The sequence below is a fragment of the Sorex fumeus genome, unplaced genomic scaffold, assembly GCF_029834395.1.
Source record: "Sorex fumeus unplaced genomic scaffold, SorFum_2.1 ptg000014l, whole genome shotgun sequence".
Classification (NCBI taxonomy): Eukaryota; Metazoa; Chordata; class Mammalia; order Eulipotyphla; family Soricidae; genus Sorex; species Sorex fumeus.
In genome coordinates this window covers 18,801,298-18,820,137 of record NW_026606071.1, presented here as the reverse complement: position 1 = coordinate 18,820,137, position 18,840 = coordinate 18,801,298, and the positions used below count along the sequence as shown (strand labels likewise).

At 38.2% G+C, this 18,840-nt stretch overlaps 1 protein-coding gene across 7 annotated transcripts in view; it reads left to right on the top strand.

Moving 5' to 3' along the window:
* Nucleotides 1-18,840, top strand: part of HYCC2 (hyccin PI4KA lipid kinase complex subunit 2) — a 74,159-nt gene that overhangs the window by 30,875 nt on the left and 24,444 nt on the right. For all 7 annotated transcript variants that reach the window (XM_056111683.1, XM_056111686.1, XM_056111684.1 and 4 more), the window contains 4 exons: nt 5,040-5,141; nt 9,973-10,152; nt 16,078-16,158; nt 18,345-18,460. In XM_056111683.1, coding sequence (XP_055967658.1) covers nt 5,040-5,141; nt 9,973-10,152; nt 16,078-16,158; nt 18,345-18,460 — 479 coding nt within the window. The remainder of the gene's footprint in view (nt 1-5,039; nt 5,142-9,972; nt 10,153-16,077; nt 16,159-18,344; nt 18,461-18,840) is intronic.

Here is an 18,840-nt window from a genome sequence, read left to right as displayed (position 1 = left end):
GCAGAGCCAGGAGTAACCTCTGAGTACTGCCTGGTGTGACCTAAAAAATAAAAAATTAAAAAATAAATAATAAAAAAGGAATGTGGAAGAAGACTGGAGTTAAAGTTACTTGCCTTTTCTGTGGGTGGCCCTGGTTCAGGGTCCCCCAAACACTATAAGGAATGATCCCTGAACATTGAGCTAAGAGTAACCACTGAGTACTGCTGGGTGTGGTCCCCAAAGCAAAAGAATGTGAAATAAGAAAAAAAATAGTGAAATACTGGAGTGGCTTAGGTTACCTGCCTTGCAAGTGTACGGTTATGAGTTCACATCCCCAGTGTACCACATGTGCCAAGTGTATAGCTCTGCTGTTTTAGGCAGCAGTTCTGCTGTCTGTCATTCCCTGCACCATAAACAGTTGCTGACTACACTGTAGCCAGGTGTGTGTAAATACTAGCACAACAATGGTGTAACCCTTCCTCTCCAGCTAATAGTACAACAACAAATGGGGTGTGTTTGGCAAGGAAGTGTGACCTCTGGCCAGTACTTGTTGTGAACATCAAATCTAAAGGAGTGAAAACTTTAGTGAGTATTATGACCAGTATTTGAGCACAACCTGATGTGATCCCTAGCAAGCTCCCTAGCATAAAATATGCAACCACCATGGACTATATGTGTGCATATCCTCATCCCCACCAACTTTGTGTTAAAACAACAGCAGTAAGAAAGGAAGTAGTCTCTCCCTGCCCTGACGAGACCCTGAGTTGCTGCCCATGACCTGGCTCCTGAGCGGCCATGATCCCAGAGGCACACAAACCAATCTTGGAACCCAGTGGCTCTTGGCAGAAATGCATCCAGGCTGTGAATTAGCTACGGCCTCGTACTGCTCCGAGTGGGAAAGGGCGTTGTCCCTTCCGCCTTTTCCCCTCGGTGGCCACATGGTGACCGCCATCTTTCAGAGCCTATTGGACAGAGAGGTATGAGCTTGTAGTGACAAGACCTGCGGGACTTCTCGGGATGAGGGGTGGAACTGACCCCTCTCACCATCCTGATGAGACCCTGATTTGCTGCCCACGACCGGCTTTTCCAGCTCCTGAATAGCCATGATCCCATAGGCACACAAATCAATCTTGGAACCCAGAGACTTTTTGCAGAAATCCCTCTGGACTTAGTTACTAAAATATCAGAAATCCAAAATCGCGTGTGTGACATCATATGCTCTTCATTATCAGCAGTAGAAAACAAATTATGTAATGATGCCTTTTCGTCAGGTCTGATTGTTGGTGTAAAATTCCAAATAATAATGGTGGGTCTTCTATCGAAAAATTGAATGTAATCTAAGTAGAGAGAGAGAGAGTAAAGTGGAAATCATCTGCTACACAGGCAGGGGGAGGGGTGGGATGGGGGGTATACTGGAGTTTTTGGTGGTGGAACATGTGCACTGGTGAAGGGATGGGTGTTTGATCGATCATTGTATGACTGAGACTTAAACCTGAAAGCCTTGTAATTGTTCTCACGGTGATTTAATTAAAAAAAAAAAAGAAAAAAGAGAAAGGAAGTAGGAAAGGGATGAAAGAATATTTTTAGAAGGTGTTACATGAAACTATATGTCAATAAAAGATTTCTAGCCATTTTTTTTCCTTTTTTAAACAGAATAATGCCTTTATTAGCTGCATGAGACTGATTTTCTTTTCTTCTTTTTTTGGGTCACTCCCAGCTATGCTCAGGTGTTTCTCTTGGCTCTGCACTCAGGAATTCCTCCTGGCAGTGCTCAGGGGATCATATGGGATGCTGGAAATCGAACTCAGGTTTGCCACGTGCAAGGCAAATGCCTTACCTGCTGTACTATTGCTCCAAGCCCAGATTTCTTGCTTTTTAAAAAGATGCTAGTAACTTTGCATATTTTAATTAAGCCTCACCATATGAGACTGCAAAGGGAAAGTATCACTGTTGTCCCGTTGTTCATCGATTTGCTCGAGCGGGCACCAGTAACGTCTCCATTCGTCCCAGCCCTGAGATTTTAGCAGCCTCTCCTTACTCGTCTTTCCCAACGTTGCTTGTATTGGAGGCTCTTTCAGAGTAGTCATGGGAATGAGACCCGTTATTGTTACTGTTTTTGGCATATCAAATACGCCATGGGTAGCTTGCCAGGCTCTGCTGTGTGGGTGGGATACTCTGGTAGATTGCCCAGCTCTCCGAGTGGGACGGAAGCTTTTGGGCTGACAGACATGCACCTACCTGTGTCTCTGGGCAGCACCTGGGACTCCTGCGGCCTCAGGTTGATCTTGAGGTTAATGGAGTGCATAGGAGACTGTTGAGCAGCTGGTAGAGCAGGACCGCATCACAGAGGGTCTGTGTCAGGAAAATAAGTATATGCATAAATATATATTTTTCCTTTTATGATTTGTTGCCTACTGTCTAAACCCCATAAAATATGATGTAATTATGGAAAATGGGTAGGGAGTGTCTTATGAGGTGTTGCGCAGCCAGGAATATGTTCGCTTATATGTGAAGCCTGGCCCAAGCATGTGGAAAGCGGCCTGGAGCATGATGATGGTTGGGTTGTGGAGGTTGGCTGCCAGGGCTGTGATTCTTGGGGCGGAGAGGGCTCTCACCCGCCCCACTCTGGGGCGCTCCGAGTGAAAACAGCCTGGGGTGGAGTCTGGCAAAGGGAAAGTACTGGATATTTTCCATCTAACTCCCTCCAAAACAATGTTTTACTGTGACTTTGATGCCAGTCATCCTAACAGTTAATGTCAGATAAATGGCATAACAATGGTCATGAATGACAGCCAGCCTGCATGGAAAGCTAAATAAGAAAATTGGTATGCTTGTCTCTTACGCTGTCAATAAATGTCTATGAGGGCTTCTCCCTTACACTGTCAATAAATGTCTATGAAGGCTAGACTGTTAAAATGATAGTAGTTTTTAGGATTAATGGGGTTATACATCTTAAATTATTTCACAAAAGAGAAAAACTTCTAAAACTCCATTAAAGACAAAAATAGGGTTTTATCTATATGATTTTATTTTCTTTTATTAAAAATTATTCATTAATTTGGTTAAAAATAATTTATGACCTGAATTGAAATTTTTTTTTTCAATTAGTGAAACACCATGAGGTACAGTTATAGGCTTACAAATTTTTGTGCTTGGGTTTCAGTTATACAATGATCAAGTACCCATCACTCCACCAGTATTCATCCTCCACCACCACGGGTCCCAGCATCCCTTCCACCCCCCCCCCCCCCCCCATCTCCCCATCTCACCCTGCCTCTGTGGCAGGGCATTCTCTTTTGTTCTCTCTCTCTCTTCTTTTGGGTCCTGTGGTTTGCAAGAGAGGCATTGAGTGGCAATCATGTTTGGTCTATAGGCTACTTTCAGCATGCTTCTCCCATCCTGGGAGGATCCTCCCAACACCCTTTATTTGGTGCTCCCTTAGACAATTTGTTTTCTATTGCTGGTTATGAATAACATATGATGTTGCATGGCTGCAGTAGTGGCCGTGCGATTTTGAAATTCCAAAATTTTAACACTTAAATCTGGAGGGATTTCTGCCAAAACCTGCTGGGTTCCAAGGTTTGCTCCTGAATCTCTGGGATCATGGCTGTTAAGGATCAGGAGCCAGACAGGCCGTTTGTGAGCGATGACTTGGGGTCTCATTGGGGTGGGGAGGACAGGACCGGCTCCACCCCCATCCTGTGAGGCCAAAATGTCTCGTCACTGTGGGCCCAAACCTGACTGCCCAATGGCCTCTGAAGGATGACGTCCACCAAGCCGCCAGGGGGAAGCAGGCAGAGGGACAACACCCTTTCCCCCCTGGGGTGGCCCAGCAACAGTAACCTACTTTGGGGTTCGACACATTTCTGCCAAAAGCTGCTGGGTTTCGAGATTTGTTTCTGAGTCTTTGGGATCATGGCTATTAAGCAGCTTGATCAGGAGCCAGATAGGCCGTTCGTGGGCGATGACTTGGGGTCTCGTTGGGGTAGGGAGGACAGGACCGGCTCCACCTCCATCCCATGAGGCCCTGCGTTTCTGGTCACTGCGGGCCCAAACCTGACTGTTCAGTGGACTCTGGAGGATGGTGGCCACCAGACCTCCAGGGGGAACAGGCGAAGGCACGAAACCTATTCCCACCTGGGTTGACCCAGCACCGGTAACCTACTGCAGGGACCGGACGCATTTCTGCCAAAAGCCTTTGGGTTTTGAGATTTGTTTCTGAGTCTCTGGGATCATGGCTGTTAAGCAGTTCAATCAGGAACCAGAGAGGCCTTGCCTCCAATGATATAGCTGAGCCGAAGATGGTTTGTGGTATGTTTTCCACATACCTAACTTTTGGCTGTTTACTTTGTTGGTAAACTTTGCCCCAAGTTTTTGGGGTCTGGCCAAAGGCACAGCAGCAATTTTGGGGCATCTGGAAGTCTGAAGGCGCCATCAGGCTGCTGATACACTCACCTCCAGGTACAGATTGACCTGCTGGCGGCACCATACCCCCGAATGGAAATGTTTTAACCAAATGTGAATTGAAATAAATTATTTTTTGACTAAGGAACCCATTTCAGAAAATCTTGGTGTGTTATTTTTAATTATTTTTCAGGATTAAGAAATTATAAAGCATTTTAATTAGCTTACTAATCGTTATAGTTATTTTCCCCACTTCCCCTCCCTATGTATTATATCTACAAGTTCCACCTTGGTTGTAGTGCTTGCTTGAGTTTGACTACATTTGGTTCTTATCTTTGCACATTTATTTGTGGTGCTCTGAGGAGTAAACAGTTGTGACATAGGGAATCTCAATGACACTGCTGCTGGGATCGCACTCAGCTATGTAGGGTTGTACCTGGAATTGAGTTTGTGGCCTCATGTGGCCTCCTGCCTGCAAGCAGGCACTGTAACACTGCGCCATGCCACTAGGTCCCTCATGGCTATTACTTACAATATTTAGTTTTCACTTTTCTGGGTTGATGCTATTACAGATCTTTTAAGGGGGTATATGACGCTAAGTTCTTGACTTCCAAAATAATAAATTTACCTTCATTTTCCTTTGATATTTATTAAAGGCATTACCTGACACTCAGATCACCAATTATGCAGCAACTCTTCATCGAAAAAAGTCACTGGTACCAGCCCTCTATAAAGTTATTCAAGATTCAGATAATGAGGTAGGAGAGTTTATAAGAAAAATAGATTCGATGTAATAAAGAGAAAAACGTGTAATATGACTTCTATGTAACTTTTGTAATTTTCTCTCTCTTTAAAAAAAACTTATTTTATAGGACTAGGAAACTACTTTCTGCTGTTTTTTTATTCTTATAGTTGCTTTGGCTTTTTCCATGCTCTCCCTCTCTATATTTTTAAATGTTTTTATTAAAATAGTTTCTATTGAGGATAATGTATTTTCATTCTTGAATTGAGTAACTGACAACTCAATATATTATTTAATTGGAAACCTTCCTGATTTTTGTTTTGGAAGCCAGATTTTAACCACACACTGAGATTTATTTTTATTATTATTTGCACTCATTTCATTGATAAAATGAAATTATGTGTGATCACTCTAACAAATGATCTCAAGCGGTTATATGAACTGAAGCTGCTCACAAATTTAGTTCAGAACTGAGCAGAGTAAGTTTTTAGATGCAGTAGTCTAAATAGCAAGATCAAGAAGCTTAGTTTGATAAGACTTTCAGGACCAGAGTGATAGTACAATGGATAGGGCACTGGCCTCGCCTGCGGCTGACCCAGGTTCTCTCCTATGGTCTCTGTGGCTGACCCAGGTTCTATTCTATGGTCTCTTAGTCCCCCGGGGGTGATCCCTGAGTGCAGAAAACCTTTGGGTGTGGACCCAAAACAAAGACTTTCTTATTACTCATTTTTGTGATGGAAGGGAATCATTGTCACAACTAAATCTATATGTTAATTTATACAAAGTACACACATTATTTTTCCATTAAACACAATAGCTTGACATAGATTTATCACCACTGGATTCATGTGTGATTTTAAATGAAAATGGAAGGAACACACAGGAAAGTAGCTTCTTATCTTCCCAGATACATCCTCCAAGAGCGCCTCTGCTGTATACTGGAGTGAGTTTGAAGATGTTCAGGTAATCATCTCCTAACCAGCAGCTTAACTTAAAAGCGCACTTTCATTTTCGTCTTCTCACTAAAAGCTTGCTTATTGACCTCTCTTTCTTATCTCCTAAACTTGGATTGGCTCTCAGTTGGCTTGCATCTATTGCTATTTATAGCAGCAGTTGCAGGATTCATTTGCTTCTTTTATTCTCTTGCTGTGTATTGATGAATGTTTATAACTTCATAACTTTTTACAAGGTGTGGTAACATACATATATGTTTAGCCCTCTTGATCAGGAGTGTTCAGAATTCTTTTTAAACATGGATGTGTGTATTACCTAGCCCTTGTTTTGCACTGTCTTAACATTTAAGCTTTGCTTATTAAAATGTATTCGTTTTGTGATTTCTCTTTATACTGTGAGCTCTTCATGGGCAGCAGTCAGATAAGTTGTATTTATTATTTCCCTGGAATTTAGTATTTGTTCATGTACACGATGTAATTTAAGTATTTAATCAGACTTAAATACTAATTCAAAAAATGGTGAAATAAATATGAAGTGAGATTAAAAAGTGTCATCATTTCATTAGGACTCACATGTACATTATAAGTATTGGCTTCCTTTTCTCCTTTGTACTTTGAAAGCCTTGATAACGTAAAACTTTCCAGATAACTTTATGTTCATACTTCAAATATTAATGTGTGGCCTTATTTTTTGAGGTGGAAAATTTAAAACTTGAGAGATCCTGGCTCAAAATCCAACATTTATTATTATAATTAGCCAGTTCCCAGAAAAAATTTGTATTTTTTTCTTTTGCCAAGTTCTGTGTGTTTTTATACTTCAGAAAAACAGAACCTTAATTTCTATAGAGTCTCAAGGTATTTCTGGACTTTGGTCCTAGAAGTGGAGTCCTTTTAGTTGTTTTTGTTATATTCTGAAACAAATGTATTAGTTAAGAAGTTATTTCATAATATTGTTACATTCATATGTAGTGTTAATTAAAATTTATGATAGTCCTAGAATTTTTGTTTTAAAGATCAAAAGAGGCTTTATGAAGATATTTCCTAGAAGTTTAATATTGCATGTTCTGACCAACATGTATTATAGCTTAAGTTTTAATCTCAAAAACAATACGCCATTTTATTTTTCTGCTTCTATCCTTTGAGATCTCCTAGTCAGTCTAATATATCCTCACTAGAAGGAGATTGCCATCCAATCAGTTAGCTGTTGCAGCTTTTTCATGTTTCAATTTCTGTTCCTCTTCCCATCAAATGTCTTTCATTTTCTCAAGTAAATTTTCATGCTCCATCATTATAGTAATTCCCTTGCAAACATTCTTAGCACCTTTGCCTCTTAGTCTCTTAATTCATATTCTTTGGAAAAATCTCAATGCTAAATAAGAGACAGCCTTCTAGCTACTTCATGTCTGTATCTGAGCAGCTGACTGAAGAAATACATTTTTATTGGCTTTCTTCACTGCAGGACCAAAAAATCTCAAATGGGCATCTAATACTGCCTTATAGTTTTGCTTGACTTTCTTGGTACATTGCTGCACTATTACTTTCATACCTCCTCCTGCTTCATACTCTTAACCTCCATTCTCCTCACACTTTCCTTGCTTTCAGTGTCTTTGAAAAAAAGAAGGAAGTAATTGGGAACTCCTGTTACTTCTCACTCAAATCTATCTCAACCAACACTTTCCTACCTATTGTTTTTTTGTTTGTATTTGGGCCTCATCCAGTTGTGCTGCTCTTACTTTGGTTTGTGCTCAGAGATCACTGATGGCAGGCTCAGGGGACCATATGCTGTGTCAGGGATCAAAGCATGGCCAGCTGCGTGCAGGGCAAGCCTTTTACCCAACTGTTCTATTCTCTCCTGCTCCCATTTCTGCCTTTTCAGCTTTAAGAGTTCAAGTTGTATCAAAGATCATCTTTTCTACGTAGGTCTGAATCCTGACTTCACCATCCACTTCAAAGACTATTTATAGGTGTCCCCTCCTATTTTTCTTCTTTCATTGATTTTTTTTCTCTTTCCTGATGAATGGATTATGGTAAAACATATTCAGTCTTTGTTAGATGTAAATCAATACTTTGATTTGCCTTTTTTTTTAACCTTACATCTGTCTTTTTTCACAGACGAATTTTATAAACTATTGCGTTGAGAAGTTCTGACTTGTGATCCCCATTTTCTCTCCTAATATCACTTTTGTAACCCACTCTCATTGGGCTTCAGTGCATTTTTCTAACTAAACTGTTATGTTGATCAGATAGCATGTCTTGTAGTAGTGTATCAAAACTGGCTGCTAAGTTTAGGGAAGGTGGCAGTTTTGCTTATGATTTTAGAAACCAGATAATGATTTGTAACATCTTCACTATGGATTTTAGTACCATTTAAGGGAGGTCAAAAGCATTTATTATTATTATTATTATTATTATTTAGAAATTAGCAACATGATGGCATGATATAGATGCTTTGGATTAAAGATACTAGCAAGACAGCGTTGGAAAATTCTGAAGTCTTGCTTTTTAGTATTGCCTGATAAAAGTTATTGGACTGCCAACTGCTACTTCTCCCTTCATTTTTTTGAAAACAGTAATAATTTCAATCAGTCTATTTCTTTGCTATCTTTAGTTAGTCTTACATATGTTTATTATTGATATGAGAAATAACATGAGCAGTAAAATTTAGAGAAGGCGTATTTTGAATCTTACTGAAAAGAAGATCTGAAACATGAATATATTTTTTAATAGAGATGTTTATGAGAGAAGAAACTTTAATTCCCTTATGATAAATAATAACTCTTAATGCCTACCCTGTCTTCATTCTAGTGTGAGAATTTTGGTAATGGGAACATTAACTTGATACTGGAAGGACTCAGTCCTAGTGTCTTCCTCCCATCACTAAGTTCTGTGATGCTCTAGATTTCAGTGTAAGTGAAGTGTTAGAAAGGGTTTTCAGATTTTTCCTTTGTGATGCTGAAGATAATATCCAGAGTCTCACATGTGCAAGGCAAGTGCTCTACCATTGAGCTACTTCCCCAGCCTTGATTTCTCAAAGAGCTTACTAGACAATGGGGATAGGAGGAGCTGGGGGAGAGAGAGAGAAAAATAGAGAACCCAAGGTCCTTTTCAGCTGTCTTTTTGTTCCAGGAAGTGTTCATTTTATAATTTAAGTATTACAGTTTTCTGTTGGTGTTTTATCTGCATTAAAAAATTATCACACTTAAATTTTGTGTACTCTGTAATTGTTAAGAAATCATTCAAAATGGTATGTGTTTAAGAAACTGTACAGTTTACTTGCTCATTTTCAGTTTTCAAGATCATGAAGTCAGAAGTCATTTTGTATCATGAAAAATTAAAAAATCTTAAGTATTTTTCTTTTCAAAATCTTTTAAACATTATAGAATTTAAGTCAGTCTTTAAAAATAAAGGTAATCCACTTGTTTTACTTGCATATAATTGAAATATTAAATTGGGTTTCCAAATATTATGCACTGGCAAAACCCTTTATCATACTTAGTAGTATATATTTTGCTTGAGTCATGGCCCTAGTGGAGTTTTAAAGTTCATTTCCATCTAGTGTATTTAAAATTTTTTCTTCTAGTAGAAACCTTCTTAAATTGAAGGATAATACAGGTTGGCAAGAAACAGGGAAAACTCTTCAAATATAAACATTGTTTAAAAATTAGTTATCTAATAGTGTGCTGTATTGAAAGTTATGTTGTTATTATGTGGACACAGTATTTATAGTGGATTGGTCAGTTTATAACCACCTTATATATAAAGTTAGTAGAATCGAGGTCGTATTGATTAAAATATGCAAAAATTTAATATTGAGGATTACAAGTATTTGTGTCTTTGAAAAAATAGTCACAGCCGAAGACTGGAAGTAACTAATGTGTATTTTTTTCCTTTTAGCTTCTAGAACCTGTTTGCCACCAGCTATTTGAGCTCTATCGTAGCTCTGAAGTTCGTCTTAAGAGGTTCACACTACAATTCTTGCCAGAATTGATGTGGGTTTATTTACGGCTTACAGTTAGCCGAGATAGACAAAGTAATGGTTGTATTGAAGCACTTCTGTTAGGAATTTATAATTTGGTAAGTTGTAAATTATAGTTTGGGAATTTTTTTTTATAAATTTATTTATTGAATCACTGTGAGAGCAATTACAAAGCCTTCAGGTTTAAGTCTCAGTCATATAATGATGAAACGCCCATCCCTTCACCAGTGCACATTTCCCACCGTCAAAACTCCCATTATATCCCTCATCCCACACCCTCCCACTACCTATGTGGCAGATGATTTCCACATTACACTCTCTACTTTGATTACATTCAATATTTCAACACCAGACCCACCATTATTATTTGGGATTTTACCCCAACACTCAGATCTGCCGAAAAGGCAACAATAGACAGTTTGTTTTCTATAGCTGATTATGAATAGCATTTGATGTTGTGCGTGATTTTGGAATTCTGAAATCTTAATAATTAAATCTGAGGGATTTCTGCCAAAAGCTGCTAGCTTCCAAGATTTGTTTCTGAGTCTCTGGGATCATGGCTTAAGCAGTTTGTTGAGTAGCCAGAGGACCCCTAGTTTGGGAAATTTTATTTTAAGTTTATTTCCCTTCAAGGAATCCCCCTAGTTTGGGAAATTTTATTTTAAGTTTATTTCCCTTCAAGGAATCCACCCAGGGCATTTCCCACATTATTCTTGTGCCCAGCTACTGGTGTACATCCTCAGCCCTAAGTGATTTTTTAATTAAGTTGTTTTGTTTTTTCTGGACCATCCCAGAGATCTCAGGGGTTATTCCTTGCTTAGTATTTGTGGATTATTCCTGTAATGCTCAGGACCACACAGTACCAAAGATCAAATTCTGGATTCCTGGGGATGAAACAATAGTACAGTGGGTCAGGTGCTTTCCTTTCATGCGAACAACCCAGGTTTGATTCCCAGTTCCACATATGGTCTCCTGAGCACCGTTAGGACTGATCCCTGAAAGCAGAGTCAGGAGTTAGTCCTGAGCACTGCTGGGTGTAGCCCGCAAACCAAAAATAAATTCAGGAATCCTATGTACAAAGAACATGCTCTAATTCATTGTGTCATTACCTTAGACTTCTGAGTATGAAGGTAGGAGGCCCAGGGAGGTTTGGGGCTACACCTGGCTGTGCTCAGGGATTACTCATGGTGTGGCTAAAGGGACTGTATGTGGTGCTGGGGATCAAACCTGGGTCAGCTGCCTGCAAAGCATTACCTAGTCTGATCTCTCTGAGTATTTTTTGAAGTCCTTTTCAAATAATACTTGAAGAAATTATACTTAAAGGATGTTTAGGAAAAAAGAAATTGAAATGGCTACTGAAATAGCTACCTAAATGGAGCACATATAGTTGTTTATTAAGTAGTTACTGCTGTATTTCAATAAATAAACGAAACTATTATAATTGGCAACATTAACATTTTATGACATTTTTCAAATAACTTTATTTGACCAGTATTTATAAATGTTCTGCATTAAAATTTTTTTACTTTTAATGCAGGATATTTTTGAAGCTATATTACATCTGTATTACATATAAAATTCTGTTAAGAGGAATTCTTAAACACCTTAAACATTTTTGAATTTTCCCTTTATGGCACTCAGTTTGGGCAGCATTGATTGTAAATAAACAGCTCACTTAATAAAAGTTGAGAAGTAGTAAAGCACTTCACAAAATATTGAGTCTCACAATAAGTATTATAATGCAGCAGTTGTTACCCTAATACTTGTTACTGAGACCTGGGTTATGACTTGGGTGGTAAATTGCATGCCTTATATGCATAAGACATGAGTGAGAATCCCTAGTGTCATACACAAAAACAGAATTATTGTTAGAAATAATTTTCCTCAGTAGAACATAAATTTGAGGAAAGGAATGGCGTTTAGAATCACTTATATTTTGTTCAGAACCACACCCTTCCTCTTACTCATATTTGGGCAGGTTACTTCTTATCTTTGTTAAATTTAATTATTTATTTATTCATTCATTTATCCCCAGCATTATACCTCAGGTATCAGAGTAGAGAGAGGGAGAAGTGTGTGTTCAAGTGAGAATATAGACTTCTTAGAGGATTCTATAGAGAACATAGAGTAGAAATAGAGAGGCAGAGAAGCATGCAATAAGCAAGCTAGATACATGTTCAAGGGACTTGAACACAGGCTTGAAGAGCAAGCCCTTATCTTCACTTTCATTGCCTTATTTGTAAAACAAAACATTGAATAAAAAACAATCAAGAATTAGGAATGTTGCCTGAGGTATTTAGTATATGTTTATCCCTGTTGTTGATAAGTGGTAGCTGGTGTCAGCAGTAAAATTTTTTTAAAAATTTTTAAAAAATTTTTTTATTATTTTTTTTATTAGTGAAACACCATGAGGTACAGTTATAGACTTACAAATTTTTGTGCTTGGGTTTCAGTTATACAATGATCAAGTACCCATCCCTCCACCAGTGCCCATTTTCCACCACCATGGGTCCCAGTATCCCTCCCTCCCTCCATCCCCTCCATCCCGCCTTGCCTCTGTGGGAGGGCATTCCCTTTTGTTCTCTCTCTCTCCTTTTGGGTTCTGTGGTCAGCAGTAAAATTTTTAAATGAATGTCTGGTTTAGGCACAATAATCTCTAATTTGAGTAACTTGTTGGTATTTTTTTCCTCCTATAGAAGGAGAAAATTTGTGGATTTAGGGATATGGCTCAATGGGTGAAGTACTAGTTTACATCATTTCATGTATGTGACCTCCAGTTTGATCCTGAACTTTTTCCCACATTGCCAAATGTGAGCCCCAGTTCCATAGCCAAGTATGTGACCCCTTATCATTTCATCAAATGCACTGTGAGCCCCTGAACAACAAAATCTATTTTTACTATTATTATTATTATTATTATTATGGTTTTGGGCCACACCCAGTGAGACTCAGGGGTTATTACCCCCTGGCTCCTCTGCACTCAAGAGATTCACTACTGGCAGTGGTTGGGGGATATGGGATGCCAGGGATTGAATCTGGGTTGGCTATATGCAAAGCAAACGCCGTACCTACTCTACTATCACTCTGGTCACAACAAAATTTAAATAAAACATTTGAATACCTAAAACCAGGATATTTTTTTGATATATCACGATTTCCTCTAGTGATTGCAAAGTTTCTTAGTGAATGTATTGTTTTAAAATTGAATTTACAATGCCTCTGTTGCAAACTACAACACCCAAAAGGAAAAAGAACAAAAGGGAATGCCCTGCCGCAGAGGCGGGGTGGAGAGTGGGGGGGTGGGGTGGGGTGGGGATGGTGAGAGGGGTACTGGGATCATTGGTGATGGAGAATAGGCACTGGTGGAGGGATGCGTACTTGAGCATTGTATGACTGAAACGCAAGCACGAAAGTTTGTAAGTACTCTACCTCATGGTGATTCACTAATAAAAAAAATAAAGAAAAAAAAAGATGGACTCTAAGTGACATACGCAGTGAAAGTCTTGGGCACTTTGATAATGGTGAAGGTGTTGCTGTACAGCAAAACCTCAAACATTAATAATATTGTAACCATGTTACCTAAACCATAATAATAAAATAATAAATTGACCTTTCTGGAGCGATAGCACAACGGTAGGGCGTTCGCCTTACAAGCGGCCAACATGGCCAACCCGAGTTCGATTCCTCCGCCCCTCTCGGAGAGCCCGGCAAGCTACTGAGAGTATTCGATATGCCAGACACAGTAACAACAAAGTCTCCAATGGAGACGTTACTGGGCCCGCTCGAGCAAATCGACGATCAACGGGAGGGCCTTTACCTTTACCTTTACCTTTCTTCCAGATACTATAAAAAATAAGTAAATAAAATTGAGTTTAGAGAACACAGAGATGTATAATGGGTAAGGCCTGTACCTTGCAGCCAGTCTATGCAGACAAATGGTCCTGCATTTGGTCCCTTAGGCATCACCAGAAGTGATTCCTGAGCCACAGAGCCAGGAGTAAGCCCTAAGCAACACCAGGCGTGCCCTCCACCGCCATTTTATATTATTTTTAAAAATAAAATTGAGTTTAGTGTTTTATATTTTATTTAACATTAAGGTATTATTTCTATTAATTTGTTTAATGTAGTGAAATTCAGTAGTGAAGCACATGAATCAAAAATATTTTTTTGTAGCAGAATGCTAGAAAGAAAATTTATAATATGACATAGTATATTGAATTATCATTCTGGCACCCCATTTCAAACATATTGCCCTCATTTCAAACAAATTTCAGAATACCTTTCTTCACAGATACACACAGTGATAAACCAGAAGTATTTGGCTTAATTGTAAGAATAAAAAAATAGTTGTATTGCTTAATAATGGTGTCATTTTCACTCAGCATAAAAATTTATCTGAAACACAGTGGTGTAGTTATGGTTGTGACTAGTTGAACTACACAGAGGTTAAATAATTTCCCTAGGGAGATTTTTTAAAACTCATTTACTTGCCAAAATTAGAAGTATGACCATTGTTCCCATATAATTGGTAGTCTCTTATGATATGTTAAGCTCAGAAATGTGTCCTATAGGGAAATTCTTAACTCTGTGTGCTTTGGTTATTATACTTGTTTATTACTGTTGTTTCATCTGTGTTACTACTCAAGCTTGGACCACTTGTCTTCCAGGACTACTTCTATATATTTTATGCCAGTTATATACACTGGTAAGAGCTTTAGGAGAAATTTAAAGTAAGGTAGGAGATAGCTCAAAGAGTGAGTGTGCATATTTTTCGTGCCAGAGGCTGGGATTTGATCCCTGGCAAGCATAGTCCTCTGAACACTTGTCAGGAGCAACCCTGAGAACTAAGCCGGGAGTAACCACTGAGCACCCATATAATATATCAAAGTGGTAGTAAAAAAAAAAAATAGGAGTTGCAGGAACATTTCAGTCTTAATTGCTGGCATTGGTATGCAGATATTTTTTTCTCTCTGAAAGATCCTAGGTTCCAGAAACTAGAGAAATAAAGGACACCGTTGTCTTTTTAAATGATAGATGAAGTGCTTTTTAAAGTTGAAAAATGTGTTGGGAGGATATAACTCAGTCATGAAATATATGCTTTGCCTATATGAAGCCGATTTTCATCCTGGGCATACCCTCCCACTTTCGGAGAGATAACTCGAGCACTGCTGGGAATAGTCCTAAAACACAGAGCCTGAGTAGAACCCCCAGCACTGGGGGTGTTTGTGACCCATCCCCCCCAATTCTAAGAAGAACAACAAAAGTCAAAATAGAATTAACTAAATAAAAAAATCACAAAATTGCAATAATTTTCTTATGGGCTTGGGGTGATGTCTCAAAATACTAAGAACACATGGTGTGGTTCCCTGGTTTTGATACCCAGCACCTCATGGTCCCCTGGGGAGCACCAGTATGGCCCACCTACTCATTTGATTATTTTTTTTACATTTCAATAAAAATCACTTAAATATGAATTTATTTTTAGTCTCTTTGACAAATTATGACAATATATAGCTTATGTCAGGTGATTGGTTTATTGCTTAATAACTAACAATTTCTTTTAATCAGGATTATACTTTTTGGATAAGTATAGATCTCTTGGCTAATTTAATCTGTTTAATTCAGTTGTGTTTCTAAGAGATCTTATCTCTTAAAATCTCCCTGTCCTGTGAGTACCTGCTTTATGTCCTCATCATGCTTTGTTAGGTTCAGTATAGTATTTCACACAGTATCTCTCAAAAGATAACTTCACCTTCAAATTGAACAAGTTTGCTAATGGATTAGGAAAGGTATACTAGACAGTGGGTAGGGCACTTGACTTTGACTTGTCCACTCAGGTTCCTTCCCTGGCATCTATATGGTCCCCTGAGCACCTCCAGGAGGAATTCCTGAGTGCAGAGCCAGGAGTGAGCTGGCTTTTTATAATAATTATTTATTTATAATTATTTCAAAATAAATATTCATAACTATAATTATTTTTGTGATTCAGTCATCTGATAATTTTAAAACTTTCTTAATTGTAGGAAATTGCTGATAAAGACGGAAACAATAAAGTTCTATCTTTCACTATCCCTTCTTTATCCAAGCCTTCAATATATCATGAGGTAAGATTGAAAAAGCGAAATTTTTAAAAAATTTTTTTTTAATTTTTATTTTTTTTATTAGTGAAACACCATGAGGTACAGTTGTAGATTTACTATTTTTTGTGCTTGGGTTTCGATTATACAATGATCAAGTACCCATCCCTCCACCAGTGCCCATTTTCCACCACCATGGATAATATCTCCCCCACCCCCATCCCTCCATCCCCCCCTGCCTCTGTAGCAGGGCAATACCCTGTGTTCTCTCTCTCCTTTTGGGTGTTGTGGTCTGCAAAAGAGGCATTGAGTGGCAAACATGTTCAGTCCATAGTCTACTTTCGACATGCATCTCCCTTCCTGGGAGGATCCTCCAAACACCCTTTATTTGGTGCTCCCTTCTCTATCTGAACTGCCCCCCTAGAATACCCGGCTGGCCTCTAAGTTATGGAGTAATCCTCCTGGTGCTGATCTCAGCTATTCTTGGGTATTAATCTCATATTTTGTATTGAATAAAAAAATAAAGCAAGTTTCTTACCAGAGATAAATGTACCACATCTTTACTGATCTGGGTCTTACACTTGGATGGTTGTAATTAGTGATATAAAGCTGAGCTATTGTTTGAAGAGATAGAAAGTAATTAATGGAAAAGTTCTTTTCTGGGTTTGTTTACTTTTTAGTTCTTTCATTAATGTGATTTTCTGTCTGTGATTCTTATTGGTCACGGTCACGGTCCTCCCATTATTCATCAATTTGCTTGAGCGGACCCAGTAACGTCTCCAAGAGACTTGTTGTTACTGTGTTTGGCATATTGAATACGTCACAGGTAGCTTTCCAGGCTTTGCTGTGCGGGCGAGATACTCTCGGTAGCTTGCTAGGCTCTCCAAGAGCGGTAGAGGAATTGAACCGGGCTCGGCCAGGCTGGCTGTGCGCAACGCAAACATCCTAATGCTGTGCTATTGCTCCAGCCTGTGATTTTTACGAATTTTGAAAATGTTAACATTTAAAAGTTTCTATATTAGTTACAGATCACCTGTTACATTGATATACTTTTATTATCTTTCTAGAAAAATGTCTAGAAAAATATTAACAGTATAATAATTTTTTTATAAAGATGTCTTAAGTTTTCTGTTCAGTAACAAGAGCCCGGCAAGCTACCGAGAGTATTCGATATGCCAAACACAGTAACAACAAAGTCTCCAATGGAGACGTTACTGGGCCCGCTCGAGCAAATAATATTTAAACACTGATAATCAAGTAGTTAGTTTAATTCCTGCATGTTCTCTTTAAGAAAATATATTATGACTCATACTTCTACAGTGGTTTTTAATATGTAAGGTTGTGAGGAAAGCATTAAAGAAACATCACTAGTTGAATTTTATTTTCATATCCACAAATAGTATTTTATAGTCTCACATTTCTATGCAAGTATTTCTTGTTTAATTAATTTCTTGGGGATTTGTTTTTCTGTTGGAAATAGAATGCTTCTTTCTTATTAGGCAGAACTCATTTTAGCGTAGACTATGTCTTGAATAACAGACTTTAATTAAGTTTCTGTATTATGTTATGAAATAATATCGGATGTTAATAAAACAAGTATGAATTAATGGTTCTTTTGAAGTTTAGATACATGAAATCGGTTATGTCATTATCAAAGTGAAAGTGATATTTGATCCTATTTTTCAATACAGATTGTACTATTTACTTATAAGGAGTTTTCCTCTGAATTCTTGGTTACAAATAAAATTGATGTGTTTATACCCTTGAATCTTCTAGGCAATTTCTATTCCATATTCTTGATATAAATTAATCTTACTGGGCTGGAGTGATATCACAGTGGGGAGGGCATTTGCCCTGTACCCGGCAGACCCGGGTTCGACCCCTCCCCCCCTCCACATCCCATATGGTCCCCCGAGCACCGCCAGGAGTAATTCCTGAGTGCAGAGCCAGGAGGAACCTTTGAGCATTGCCGGGTGTGACCCAAAAAGAAAAAAAAAATTCATCTTATCTTTTTAAATATAGTATATTTTTTCCAGAAAGAACTGTAGAGTGTATAATTAAAAATGCAAAGGGTTTTGAAAGAAACTAATGATCTGAAAACTGCTGTTTGTTTGAAACAAAATATATTTACATAATAGAATTTTTTTTAGAGATAACAATCTCATATTTTTCCTTATTTCTAATGGTACTCAATTTTACCTTATTTTTAATAGCCCTCAACAATCGGATCCATGGCTTTGACAGAAGGGGCCTTGTGTCAGCATGATCTCATCAGGGTTGTTTATAGTGATCTTCATCCTCAGAGGGAAACATTTACTGCTCAAAATCGGTAATGGTCAAAACTTTATAAACAGTAATAATGATTTATGTTTACAATATTTAGCTATAATTACTTTGGTTCAAGTTTAATATAAGAAGTAACCAAAAAATAAATAAGTCATACTAATAAAATAGCATTACAGCAGTTAAGTACCTGTCCATCTTGGTACTTTGTTGGGATTATACTGTTTAAAGCAGTACAAAACTAGAAGAGGTGGGTGGTGGTATGCAAGCATGAAGTTAGCCAAATCAGGGTCTGTGTTCTAGCATTCAATGAAGAAGTTTGTCTTCTCAGACAGTTTATCTACTCTACATCTTGCTTTCTTATTTGTAGAATGGAATGAATGGTAGTACCTGAATTTAAACAGAATGACTGCAAAGTTTAAATGC